The sequence below is a fragment of the Eucyclogobius newberryi genome, unplaced genomic scaffold, assembly GCF_026437365.1.
Source record: "Eucyclogobius newberryi isolate DKJ021-1_F unplaced genomic scaffold, fEucNew1.0.hap1 SCAF_7, whole genome shotgun sequence".
In the NCBI taxonomy this organism is placed as follows: Eukaryota; Metazoa; Chordata; class Actinopteri; order Gobiiformes; family Gobiidae; genus Eucyclogobius; species Eucyclogobius newberryi.
The window spans coordinates 2,798,619-2,813,528 of NW_027316389.1; the positions used below are offsets into that span (position 1 = coordinate 2,798,619).

Sequence of the window (14,910 nt, forward strand, 5' to 3'; positions counted from 1 at the left end):
TGATTTTATTGTAGAGATGCAGGTTTGGATGTGGCTGAGGGGAGGGTTTTGGGTGGATTTGGTGGTGAGATATATCTGGGTGTCGTCAGCGTAGCAGTGAAAGTCCAGGTTGAGTTGGCGGAGGATGTGACCAAGGGGGAAGATGTAGCAGATGAAGAGGAGGGGGCCGAGGACTGAGCCCTGGGGGACCCCCTGCGTTACTGGGGAGAGGGTGGATGAGTGACCGGAGAGAGAAATGAACTCTTGCCTGTTGGTGAGGTAGGATGTGGCCAGTCAAGTGCAGAGCCCTCAACACCCAGTTGGCGCAGCCTTTGTAGGAGGATGCAATGGTTTATAGTGTCAAAGGCTGCGCTGAGGTCTAGTAGTAACAGGATGTTGAGGGCCCCGGAGTCTGCAGAGGTGAGGAGATCGTTGAGTACTTTGACCAGGGCTGTTTCAGTGCTGTGAAGTGGGCGGAAGCCAGATTGGAAGGGTTCATAGAGGTTGTTTGACTGGAGGTGGGTGTGAAGTTGGGCGGCGACGATGCGTTCCAGCGTTTTTGAGAGGAACGGCAGGTTGGAGATGGGGCGGTAGTTGGAGAGGTTGGCGGAGTCTAGGGTGGGTTTTTTGAGGATGGGGGTGATGGAGGCCAGTTTGTAGATGGAAGGAACATGGCCGAGGGATAAAGACTGGTTGAAGAGGGTGGTGAGATGGGGGATGAGAGCAGGGAGGCAGGCCTTGGTTAGAGTCGTTGGGAGGGGGTCGAGAGAGCAGGTGGTGGTTTTGGAAGCGGTGATGAGGTCTATGATATGAGAGGAGTTAACAGAGGAGAAGGTGGTGAGGGGAGGGAAGGGTGGGTGGTCAGGGAGAGGGGGGGGGGCAGGGGTGGGGGTGGTGATGGAGTTAATGGAGACGGCAGTCATGGAGCTGTTGATTTTGGAAATTTTGTCATTGAAGGCAAGGAGGAAAGAGTTGCAGAGGTCAGGGGAGGAGGGTGGAGTGATGTCCGGTGGCTGGAGCAGCTTGTTGACGGTGGAGAACAGGGTGCGAGGGCTCCGGTGGGAGCTGTTGATGAGGGTGGAGAGGTGGGCAGATTTGGCGGCTTGGAGAGCGCCACGGTAGGAGGAGATGTGTAATTTGAAAGCTTCGGCGTGGACGGTGAGGCGGGTTCTTTTGAGGAGTCGTTCGAGTTGGCGGCCAGTCTGCTTCATGGTGCGGAGTTCAGGGGTGTACCAGGGGGCGGGGTTGATGTGTGAGACGGAGGAGGTTTTCCAGGGGGCTAGGGAGTCAAGGGAGTCGGAGAGGGTGGTGTTGAGCATGACAGCATAGTCGTCGGGGGAAGAGGGGGGGGGTCATGGGGGAAAGCAGAGGATATGAGCTGGGAGAGCGTGAGGGGGTTGACTGACTTGATATTGCGGTAGGTGATGGTGCGTTTTTTGGGGTTGTGGGGCGAGGGTAGGGGGGCGGAGAAAAGGATGCAGAGATGATCAGAGAGTGGGAAGGGGCGGGGGTGGGGCTTAGATATGGGTAGGAGAGAGGAACAGACTAAGTCCAGAGTGTGGCCTTTGGTATGGGTGGGGAAGTCAATGTGTTGGGTGAGATGGAAGCAGTCCAGGAGAGAGAGGAAGTCGGATGTCAGTGGGGCGTTGGGGCAGTCAATGTGGATGTTGAAGTCACCAGTGAGTAGGAGGCGGGCAGAGAGAGAGGATGCGATGGTGAGGAGTTCAGACAATTCAGTGAGGAAAGAAGGGTGGGGCTTTGGGGGACGATAGATCAGGATAGCGGTGATAGAGTTGGGGAGGGAGAAGGCGAGGTATTCAAATGATGAGATGGATGGAAGGTTGAGGTTCAGTTCAGTGATGGATGTAGATTTTTTATGAATAACAGCAAGACCTCCCCCACGCCCGGAGAGGCGGGGTTTGGCAGTGTAAGTGTAGTTGGAGGGAGTGGCTTGGTTGAGAGCATAGAAGTCCAGGGGCTGTTGCCATGTTTCACAGAGGAGAAGCAGGTCAATGTTATTGTCCAGTAGCAGTTCAGATATAACAGGTGATTTGTTGGCGAGGGAGCGGCAGTTCAGCAGTGCAAGGGAGATGGATGGGGGCGCGGAGATGGATGGGGGCGCAGGGATGGGGGGGCGGAGGTTGCTGAGGTTGGCAGTGCGCAGGTGGGGGTGACAGGGGGGCGAAAACTAGTCCAGAGTGAGGGGATAGGTGAGCCGTCGTTGGAGTGTTGGTTATGGGAGAGACCAGAGCCCCTGTGGATGTAGCGGGGCCGGCGAAGGATCCCAGCTGAGCTAGCTGCAGAGGCAGCAGCAGCTGGGAGACGGTGGTTATGGTTGAGGAGGTGAAGGTCAGCAGCGGTGTAGGTGAGTAGGCGAGAAGTTGGTGGAGCGATGGCCTGGAGGCGTGGGAGTGATAGTCCGAGGAGGAGATGGAACGTAGCAGCAGATGAGAGTAATCCAGTTAGTATGTTGGCGGTGGCTAGAGGCTGGTTAACTAGAAGCTGGTGGGCAGAGAGTTGTGAAAAAGCAGCAGTGGACCGGGTGTTGAAGCTGGTGGAGTGAGTGGCGTTGGTTGCCCCAGACCTTGTCTGCACGGCAGGGAGGCCCCGCAATACCATGACGGACCTCAGCAGGTGTTAAGCCAGCTGTTAGCTGGCGGCTAGGGCAGTAGAGTAGAGGCCAGGAGTGAGGGAGGAGATGAGTGATGGACGGTGCAGTAATGTCCGATGAAGTTAAGGAACAGGGATGTAGACAGAAGACAACACAGAGACGCGGGAACAAAACAAAACAATGGAAACAACTAACAAAACAAAGACGTTGGGACTGAAGCGGCAGTCCACATACCAGACGCCGGCGTTGCTCTAGCCCAATCAAGACGCATTTGAGTCCAGTTTTGTGACCAGATCGCCCCCGTCTGTGGAGCGGGGAAAGCAGAGAAACGGGGCTGTACCTTGGTTGTATGGGGCTGCTTTTCTCCGGGTGGAGCCGGTGCCCCGCTCTCCGTGTCTGCTCCTGTGGCGGGCTGGGGCCACACCTTCGCCCAGGTACAGACCTCCGGGGCGGCGGGTGCGGGAGCGCGGAGCCGGTGATCGGACACGGAAACGCCGGTGCAGCGGAGGAGAAGCGGAGCCGCGTACCAATACTACTACTACTACTACTGCGCTGCTGCTACTACTACTACTACTACTACTACTACTACTACTACTACAACTACTACTACTACTGCTACTACTACTACTACTACTACTACTACTACTACTACTATTACTACTACTACTACTACTACCAATAATACTACTACCACTACTGAAAGTTCTGTATTATTACTCTTGTTTTATTATTACTTTATTGAACACTTTTCCACGTCGTGCGAGTGTCTGGATTCTGGACGTGTTTGTCAAAGTGTGAAACATTGTGACACTTTCATCACTGCTGCGCTTTTTAACCAGTTTTACTATGAAAAAGTGACAAGGAGAGTTTATTCTGGAGGTTGTGGGTTCGACTCCTGATCTCGCCCACACACGCCAGGAATAAACCATCTGCCATAGCAACGCCTCTCAAAGAGAAACACACCAAACACAGAGGGCGCGGTCACGTGTGAGCAAGACTGAACAGGACTAAACCAGGGCAAAACCAGGACTAAACCAGGGCAAAACCAGGACTAAACCAGGGCAAAACCAGGACTAAACCAGGGCAAAACCAGGACTAAACCAGGGCAAAACCAGGACTAAACCAGGGCAAAACCAGGACTAAACCAGGGCAAAACCAGGACTAAACCAGGGCAAAACCAGGACTAAACCAGGGCAAAACCAGGGCAAAACCAGGACTAAACCAGGGCTAAACCAGGACTAAACCAGGTCTAAACCAGGACCCTGTGGCCTGACTCTTGGTCTTGTCTGTTTCAGGTACGCGTCTGCAGTCACAGACGGGTCTCAGTATTTCATCCTCCTCATCCTCTCAGACGGAGTCATCACCGACATGGCCCAGACCAAAGAGAGCATCGTCAACGTGAGGACTCAACCAGGACTCAACCAGGACTCAACCAGGACTCAACCAGGAGGGGCTCCAGCCTGACCGGACAGTTTACACCACATTTTACAAATGTCTAAATCATGTTTTCATAAATGCAACAGAAAGCATGAATGGTTTGCTGCCTGCAGTGTTTTCTAGAGCCTTGATCTGTTCTGCAGAAGAGCTGGAGCAGGGGTGGAGCAGGGACATTTAGGGACTGGAGGCCGTGATGTGTAGCTAATAATAAAATGCACCGAAATCCAGGACATTTAATGATCTACCAACTACGCTTAGGGTTGTGATTTACTCAATATATAAAATGAAATAGCTATTACAGTATATTTAAAAACAAGATTACTTCAGAAATATTCTAAAAGCCCACGTACTTTTTACGTTCGAATGGGGCTTGGGGGCACCACTGTGGCACTTAGGGCCCCCAAATGGCTCGCAGCAGCCCTGTTTCACAAGATCATTCCTCAGTCTCCACTTCCATTACACAAAACCTCACAGTTTATCCAGTTTGAAGAGTTTTTAGAAATACAAAGTGTTAAAGCGTTAGCAGTAGATCCTCATGCTGAAGTTAAGGGCCACACCAACAGTTTTGTTCCTTCTGAACAGTTTGTAATTTCAAAGTTGCTTTAGACAGAAACATCTTATGGTCACTTTGTTTGAGAGGATTAAAGTCTCATCCCGTCACCTCAGGTCTGTGGTCTGCACTTTTGTTAAATTGCTGCGTGTCGGACTTTCCTCTTCTCTCGGATAAAACTTAATGACCAAGAAAATAAATGCTAATTAAAATGAACTCATCACTTTTTACTGTTCATCACGTTCCCCTGGAGTGGGTTCAGTCCTCAGGCTTTTGTCTAATGACTCCGAGTCCTGGTTTGGACCTGTCCATGGTCCTGGTTTAAGTCCAGTCTGGGACCTGTTCGTCGGGTCCACAGAGAGAGCAGTAATAACCTGAAGCTCTGACCCATTTTTCACTTCATATTTAAACTTAATGACTCAATTCTGAAGGGAGCGTTTAACCTGAGCCGGGGCCCTCAGGAACAAACAATCACTCTGAGTTTAATCAAGACCGGGACCAGGACCAGGACCAGGACCAGCACCAGCACCAGCACCAGCACCAGCACCAGGACCAGGACCAGGACCAGGACCAGGACAGGACCAAGACCGGGACCAGGACCAGGACCAGGACCAGGACCAGGACCAGGACCAGCACCAGCACCAGCACCAGCACCAGCACCAGCACCAGGACCAGGACCAGGACCAGGACCAGGACCAGGACCAGGACCAGGACAGGACCAAGACCAGGACCAGGACCAGGACCAGGACCAGGACCAGGATGGGTTATTGTATCCGTGCAGTGAAGGCTTCTCTAATGTCTCTGTGGACAAACGGAGGACATGTAGGTGAAGGCGAGTGCAGCACAAACCACATTGCGCTGGACTCAAACCTGTGACCATGTGGCTGTGGGGCGAGTGCTCAGCCTGTCCCACACTGTTCCTTGTGTCTGCAGGCGGCGTCTCTGCCCATGTCCATCATCATCGTGGGCGTGGGACCCGCAGAGTTCGACGGTGAGTGTTTGTGAGAGTTAATCCGGTCGTGTCGCTTTGATGTCCAGACGCTTATCTCAGCGTCCAGAGCTTTGTCCTGTGAAACCCTCAGATCTGTGTGTGCAGTTGGACGAGCGGCAGATCTGTGTGTGCAGCTCTGTGTGTGCAGCTCTGTGTGTGCAGCCGGACGAGTGTCAGGTCTGTGTGTGCAGGTCTGCGTGTGCAGCCGGACGAGTGTCAGGTCTGTGTGTGCAGGTCTGTGTGTGCAGGTCTGTGTGTGCAGGTCTGTTCTTATCGGCTGATTCAGAATGTAAATCTGAGCATCTGTGTCACTGTGAACACATGTCATACACATGTCATACACATGTCATACTCATGTCATACTCATGTCATACACATGTCATACACATGTCATACTCATGTCATACACATGTCATACACATGTCATACTCATGTCATACACATGTCATACTCATGTCATACACATGTCATACACATGTCATACACATGTCACACACATGTCATACACATGTCACACACATGTCATACACATGTCATACACATGTCATACTCATGTCATACTCATGTCATACACATGTCATACACATGTCACACACATGTCATACTCATGTCATACACATGTCATACACATGTCATACACATGTCACACACATGTCATACACATGTCACACACATGTCATACACATGTCATACACATGTCATACTCATGTCATACTCATGTCATACACATGTCATACACATGTCACACACATGTCATACTCATGTCATACACATGTCATACACATGTCATACACATGTCATACTCATGTCATACACATGTCATACTCATGTCATACTCATGTCATACACATGTCATACACATGTCATACTCATGTCATACACATGTCATACTCATGTCATACTCATGTCATACACATGTCATACTCATGTCATACTCATGTCATACACATGTCATACACATGTCATACTCATGTCATACTCATGTCATACACATGTCATACACATGTCATACTCATGTCATACACATGTCATACTCATGTCATACTCATGTCATACACATGTCATACTCATGTCATACTCATGTCATACACATGTCATGTGTGTGACATGAGTATGACATGTGTATGACATTGGGAGGAGCCTTCCTGAAGTAGAAAGAGTTGTTAGTTTCAACAGAAACTCCCCCCTTGTATCTACCGAGCCTATTCAGAATCTTAATGGGCTGTTAAAACCTCTTTGTCTTTGTGAGACCCTGGCTCAACCACCCTGAGTACCTGATTAGCATCTAAATGTCCTTGTCCTGGTCCTCTACCTTTCCAGGGGTTCAGTAACCCATTATAGATACCAGGAAGATTAAACCTAAGCCCTCCATTTCTGTTTAAAGAAGGTCTTTCTTTTTTAACAAAAATAGCTTCCTTGACTCCTCTTTCAAACCATCTTTTCTCCTGCTTAAAACCTTCACCTCACCGTCTTCAAACGAGTGATTAGAGGCTTCAAGATGGAGATGCACGGCGCTCTGAGGTCCTGAACTAGTATTTCTTCTGTGCTGATAAAGCCTCTTGTGTAGAGGCTGTTTCGTCTCACCTATGTACCGTTCTTTACAGCTTTCTTCACTGCATTGGATCGAATAAACTACATTGCTCTGTTTTTGAGTCGGCAACTTGTCCTTAGGGTGAACCAGTTTTTGTATTAAAGTGTTTCCTGGTTTAAAATAAACAGGGACTTCGTGTTGTCTAAAAATTCTCTGCAGTTTTTCCGACAGGCCAGACACATAAGGGATAGAAACACCCTTCCTTCTCTGTTCAGTTTCCCTTTTGTCCTGCTTCTTGGTTCTCTTCACTCTGTTGAGGGCCCAAGCGGGGTAACCACAGGCTGAGAGGGCATTACGGACATGTTTTTCCTCTTTCTTCTTGCCCTCTGAGCTGGTGGGCACACCTTGAGCTCTGTGTTGTAAGGTTCTGATCACACCCAGCTTGTGCTGTAGTGGGTGGTTGGAACCAAAGAGCAGATACTGGTCCGTGTGTGTAGGTTTCCTATATACTTCTATTTGGAGTTTCCCGTCCTCTCCTCTGATCGTGGAACAATCAAGAAAGGCCAAGCGATTCTCCTTAGCGTCTTCTCTTGTAAACCTGATATGTGGGTCCACAGCATTGATGTGATCAGAGAAGGTTTCCAGCTCTTGTTTCTTAATTGTTACAAACGTATCATCGACATAGCGAAGCCACAGTTTTGGGGCTATGCCTGAGAATGAGTCCAGTGCCTTCTTCTCAAAGTGCTCCATGTACAGGTTGGCCACTATGTCATACTCATGTCATACTCATGTCATACACATGTCATACACATGTCATACACATGTCATACACATGTCATACTCATGTCATACACATGTCATACTCATGTCATACTCATGTCATACACATGTCATACACATGTCATACACATGTCATACACATGTCATACTCATGTCATACACATGTCATACTCATGTCATACTCATGTCATACACATGTCATACACATGTCATACACATGTCATACACATGTCATACACATGTCATACTCATGTCATACACATGTCATACACATGTCATACTCATGTCATACACATGTCATACACATGTCATACACATGTCATACACATGTCATACTCATGTCATACACATGTCATACACATGTCATACTCATGTCATACTCATGTCATACACATGTCATACACATGTCATACACATGTCATACTCATGTAACACACATGTCACACACATGTCATACACATGTCATACACATGTCATACACATGTCATACACATGTCACACACATGTCATACTCATGTCACACTCATGTCACACACATGTCATACACATGTCATACACATGTCATACACATGTCATACTCATGTCATACTCATGTCATACACATGTCATACACATGTCATACACATGTCATACTCATGTCATACTCATGTCATACACATGTCATACTCATGTCATACACATGTCATACTCATGTCATACTCATGTCATACTCATGTCATACTCATGTCATACACATGTCATACTCATGTCATACACATGTCATACTCATGTCATACACATTTCATACTCATGTCATACACATGTCATACACATGGCATACACATGTCATACACATGTCAAACACATGTCATACACATGTCATACTCATGTCATACACATGTCATACACATGTCATACTCATGTCATACACATGTCATACTCATGTCATACACATGTCATACTCATGTCATACACATGTCATACACATGTCATACACATGTCATACACATGTCATACACATGTCATACACATGTCATACTCATGTCATACTCATGTCATACTCATGTCATACACATGTCATACACATGTCACACACATGTCACACTCATGTCATACTCATGTCATACACATGTCATACACATGTCATACACATGTCACACACATGTCACACTCATGTCATACTCATGTCATACTCATGTCATACTCATGTCATACACATGTCATACACATGTCATACTCATGTCATACTCATGTCATACTCATGTCATACACATGTCATACTCATGTCATACTCATGTCATACTCATGTCATACACATGTCATACACATGTCATACACATGTCATACACATGTCATACTCATGTCATACACATGTCATACACATGTCATACACATGTCATACTCATGTCATACACATGTCATACACATGTCATACACATGTCATACACATGTCATACACATGTTATACTCATGTCATACACATGTCATACACATGTCATACTCATGTCATACACATGTCATACACATGTCATACACATGTCATACACATGTCACACACATGTCATACTCATGTCATACTCATGTCACACACATGTCACACACATGTCATACACATGTCATACACATGTCATACTCATGTCACACTCATGTCACACACATGTCATACACATGTCATACACATGTCATACTCATGTCATACTCATGTCATACACATGTCATACTCATGTCATACACATGTCATACTCATGTCATACTCATGTCATACTCATGTCATACACATGTCATACACATGTCATACACATGTCATACTCATGTCATACACATGTCATACACATGTCATACTCATGTCATACTAATGTCATACTCATGTCATACACATTTCATACACATGTCATACACATGGCATACACATGTCATACACATGTCATACTCATGTCATACACATTTCATACACATGTCATACTCATGTCATACACATGTCATACTCATGTCATACACATGTCATACTCATGTCATACTCATGTCATACACATGTCATACACATGTCATACTCATGTCATACTCATGTCATACACATGTCATACACATGTCATACACATGTCATACTCATGTCACACACATGTCATACACATGTCATACACATGTCATACACATGTCATACTCATGTCACACACATGTCATACACATGTCATACACATGTCATACACATGTCACACACATGTCATACTCATGTCATGTCACACACATGTCATACACATGTCATACACATGTCATACACATGTCATACTCATGTCATACTCATGTCATACACATGTCATACACATGTCATACACATGTCATACTCATGTCATACTCATGTCATACACATGTCATACTCATGTCATACACATGTCATACTCATGTCATACTCATGTCATACTCATGTCATACTCATGTCATACACATGTCATACACATGTCATACACATGGCATACACATGTCATACACATGTCATACACATGTCATACACATGTCATACACATGTCATACTCATGTCATACACATTTCATACTCATGTCATACACATGTCATACACATGGCATACACATGTCATACACATGTCAAACACATGTCATACACATGTCATACTCATGTCATACACATGTCATACACATGTCATACTCATGTCATACACATGCCATACTCATGTCATACACATGTCATACTCATGTCATACACATGTCATACACATGTCATACACATGTCATACACATGTCATACTCATGTCATACACATGTCATACACATGTCATACACATGTCATACTCATGTCATACTCATGTCATACTCATGTCATACACATGTCATACTCATGTCATACACATGTCATACTCATGTCATACTCATGTCATACTCATGTCATACACATGTCATACTCATGTCATACACATGTCATACTCATGTCATACTCATGTCATACTCATGTCATACACATGTCATACACATGTCATACACATGTCATACTCATGTCATACTCATGTCATACTCATGTCATACACATGTCATACACATGTCATACACATGTCATACACATGTCATACTCATGTCATACACATGTCATACACATGTCATACACATGTCATACACATGTCATACACATATCATACTCATGTCATACACATGTCATACACATGTCATACACATGTCATACTCATGTCATACACATGTCATACTCATGTCATACTCATGTCATACACATGTCATACTCATGTCATACTCATGTCATACACATGTCATACTCATGTCATACACATGTCATACTCATGTCATACACATGTCATACTCATGTCATACTCATGTCATACACATGTCATACTCATGTCATACTCATGTCATACACATGTCATACACATGTCATACTCATGTCATACTCATGTCATACACATGTCATACTCATGTCATACACATGTCATACTCATGTCATACTCATGTCATACTCATGTCATACTCATGTCATACACATGTCATACTCATGTCATACTCATGTCATACACATGTCATACTCATGTCATACACATGTCATACTCATGTCATACACATTTCATACACATGTCATACTCATGTCATACACATGTCATACACATGTCATACTCATGTCATACTCATTCTGACCAAGTGAAAAATGATTGTTCCTGAGATAAAGACAACACATGATTAAGCCCCGCCCACTGCACTGTGACTAAAACACAGTTATGATTATTAGATTTAAGACTGCAAAGAGAATAGGAGACCAAGCACAGCCCTGTCTCACTCCTCTGTGGTCTGCTCCTCAGAGATGATCGAGCTGGACGGAGACGACGAGAGGATCTCCTCCCAGGGACGAGCCGCAGAGAGAGACATCGTTCAGGTCAGACTGTGAGGGCACTCTGACCCCTGACCTCTGACCTCTGGAGATACACTACTGCATGTGTGTGTACAGGAGGTGGCACAGTGGTTAGTCCTCACGCTTCAGGGGTTTTAGAATCGAGACTGTGATTATTAACAAGCAAAGATACAAGTACAGAGAGCTTCCTGGAGGAGGGGCTTACTCATCCCGGTGATGACTCATCCCGGTGATGACTCACTCATCCCGGTGATGACTCATCCCGGTGATGACTCACTCATCCCGGTGATGACTCATCCCGGTGATGACTCATCCCGGTGATGACTAATCCTGGTGAGAAGCCCCCGTCCGTCTGCTCATCTGAGGAGAAAGATAGAGACTGTTCTCTCGCTAAAAACTGCAGGAATCAATCAGACAAACACTTTGGTCACATGTCTGAGGCACGACAGCTGTGAGAAGGTTAAAGCTCTGAAAGTCCAGTTCTCATGATACGGGACCTTTAAGTTCCTCCAGTGGAATCACGTCTGAACCTCTGGAAACACGGCGTCTTTGACCACGCCCTTCTCTCTCTGTCCTCAGTTCGTTCCGTTCCGAGACTACATGGACCGCCGCGGGAACCAAATCCTCAGCATGGCCCGGCTCGCCAAGGAGGTCCTGGCCGAGATCCCGGACCAGTTCCTGTCGTACATGAGGACCCGGGGCATCAAGCCGGGCCCTCAGCCGCCGTCCTTCACGCTGCTGTCGTCTCCGCTGTCTCCGCTGTCGCCCGGGCCTCCCGCGCCGCCGCCGCACGCTCTCCCCGCCGGACACTTGCTGACTCTGGGCCGGCCCGGGCGCCACCACCACGGCCTGGTCCACACGCTGCCCGGCTCTCTGCCTGGCTCGCTCGCCGCCCCGCCCGGGCGCCCCCTCATGGCGCGCAGGGTGAGCCGCATCTGAGGCGCTCCGAGACGCCGGCTTCGCTTCCTGCTTCAGGACGGTTTGGAAAAGGCTCTTTGTGGAGAGTTTGGAAAAGGTTTGGTAGCGAGCGCTGCCCGAGTCTCACCCCCGTTTGGAACAGTCCCACGGGAACTCTTTGGTTCTGGAAAACTGCTCTAACGTTTTGGAAAAGTTTGGGGAAAGTTCTTTAATCTCCTGGAAAGACGCACCATTTTGGATGGATTTCTGCATCTGCATGATCCTCGTCACGCTGAATATAATCACACTAAACCAGGCCTAAACCGGGACTAAACCGGGACTAAACCGGGACTAAACCGGGACTAAACAGGGACTAAACTGGGACTAAAGCAGGACTAAACCGGGACTAAACCGGGCCTAAACCGGGACTAAACCGGGACTAAACCGGGACTAAACCGGGACTAAACCGGGACTAAACCGGGACTAAACCAGGACTAAACGAGGACTAAACCGGGTCTAAACCGGGTCTAAACCAGGTCTAAACCAGGACTAAACCAGGACTAAACCAGGACTAAACCAGGTCTAAACCAGGTCTAAACCAGGTCTAAACCAAGACTAAACCAAGACTAAACCAAGACTAAACCAGGACTAAACCAGGACTAAACCAGGTCTAAACCAGGTCTAAACCAGGTCTAAACCAAGACTAAACCAAGACTAAACCAAGACTAAACCAGGACTAAACCAGGACTAAACCAGGACTAAACCAGGACTTTGCTGCTGGTCTTCTTCCTTCACTTTCAAGTGATTTCTTGATCAAAAACTGGAGATTAATCTTCTGGACTTTTGAGACTTTTTGCAAGCACATCTCAGACTTCCCTCTCCCCAGACGCCTCAGTGTAAAGCATGTTGTAAAAAGATATATCAGGTTAAACTAAAGTGTGTTTTTATTGAATCAAAGGTCAAAGTTCAGGAATCGTTTACACTTGAAGCTGCCACACAGAGATTTGGGGTCAGTATTTACCTTTTACTTTGTCTTATTTCCTGAGGTTGATTTGCTTTGGGCTTTTGAAGGTTGATGTACTCCACACGTGTTTGTATGCACTGACCTTGACCTTTGACCTTTTGTACCACGACTGCAGCACGAACGAGGTGAAACACGACTCGTTCTGTCGCATCCGAACTCCTGACCAGTCTCTGTTTACGCTCGAGTCCGAACCAAACTGACCATCAACTCTGAGGTCAAACTCTGAGGTCAAACTCTGAGGTCAAACTCTAAAGTACCAGGTCTGAGCCGCGTGTTAGAGCCAGAAAAATAGCAAATTTCTTTATTTAAACCTGCAAATCTGCCGGAAAAAGTAGCAAATTTGTGAGAAAAAGGTTTATTCACATGTATTTGCTCCTTTTTTCTAATTTCAGACTCTTTCGGATCAATATTTATCATATTTACATGTTTTAAAACTCATAAATGTGGGTTTTAATTCAAGCAAAACGTGGGGGGCGGGGCATAGTGGCCAGACCGTGGTACTGCAGCTGCGCGTCACGTGTGGGGGCGGGGCATAGTGGCCAGACCGTGGTACTGCAGCTGCGCGTCACGTGTGGGGGCGGGGCATAGTGGCCAGACCGTGGTACTGCAGCTGCGCGTCACGTGTGGGGGCGGGGCATAGTGGCCAGACCGTGGTACTGCAGCTGCGCGTCACGTGTGGGGGCGGGGCATAGTGGCCAGACCGTGGTACTGCAGCTGCGCGTCACGTGTGGGGGCGGGGCATAGTGGCCAGACCGTGGTACTGCAGCTGCGCGTCACGTGTGGGGGCGAGGCATAGTGGCCAGACCGTGGTACTGCAGCTGCGCGTCACATGTGGGGGCGGGGCATAGTGGCCAGACCGTGGTACTGCAGCTGCGCGTCACATGTGGGGGCGGGGCATGTTTCGAGAAGGTCCTGCCCTCTGCTGTGGGCGGAGTCTGTGGATCTGGTTGCGTGTTCTGGACTCCTTCCACTCCGGTCTCTACCTCTCACTGTTTACATCCTTCATTCACATGTATTTGTACTTCTCACATGTATTTGTACTTCTCACATGTATTTGTACTTCTAACACACGTTTACTTCACTCACTGTGAATACAAGCACAACTTTACTGCGACTGCTAAAGTCGCAGCACAAAGTACTTTTGGAGGAAGTACCGCACGATCAGGCGAGCTAGTGCTAACGCTACATGCTAACGATGCTAGCTGTGTTTGTATTTTTTTAAACGTTTCCAAAGGAACAGGAAATGTGGGGCTTTGTTTGTTTGTGGTTT

At 47.2% G+C, this 14,910-nt stretch overlaps 1 protein-coding gene across 1 annotated transcript in view; it reads left to right on the forward strand.

Annotated features, from left to right (window-relative positions):
• Positions 1-13,840, forward strand: part of LOC140349287 (copine-8-like) — a 57,741-nt gene extending 43,901 nt beyond the window's left edge. The window contains exons 11-15 of the mRNA XM_072435569.1: positions 3,886-3,988; positions 5,511-5,568; positions 11,670-11,743; positions 12,299-12,643; positions 13,688-13,840. Coding sequence (XP_072291670.1) covers positions 3,886-3,988; positions 5,511-5,568; positions 11,670-11,743; positions 12,299-12,643; positions 13,688-13,840 — 733 coding nt within the window. The remainder of the gene's footprint in view (positions 1-3,885; positions 3,989-5,510; positions 5,569-11,669; positions 11,744-12,298; positions 12,644-13,687) is intronic.
• The last annotated feature ends 1,070 nt before the right edge of the window (positions 13,841-14,910 follow it).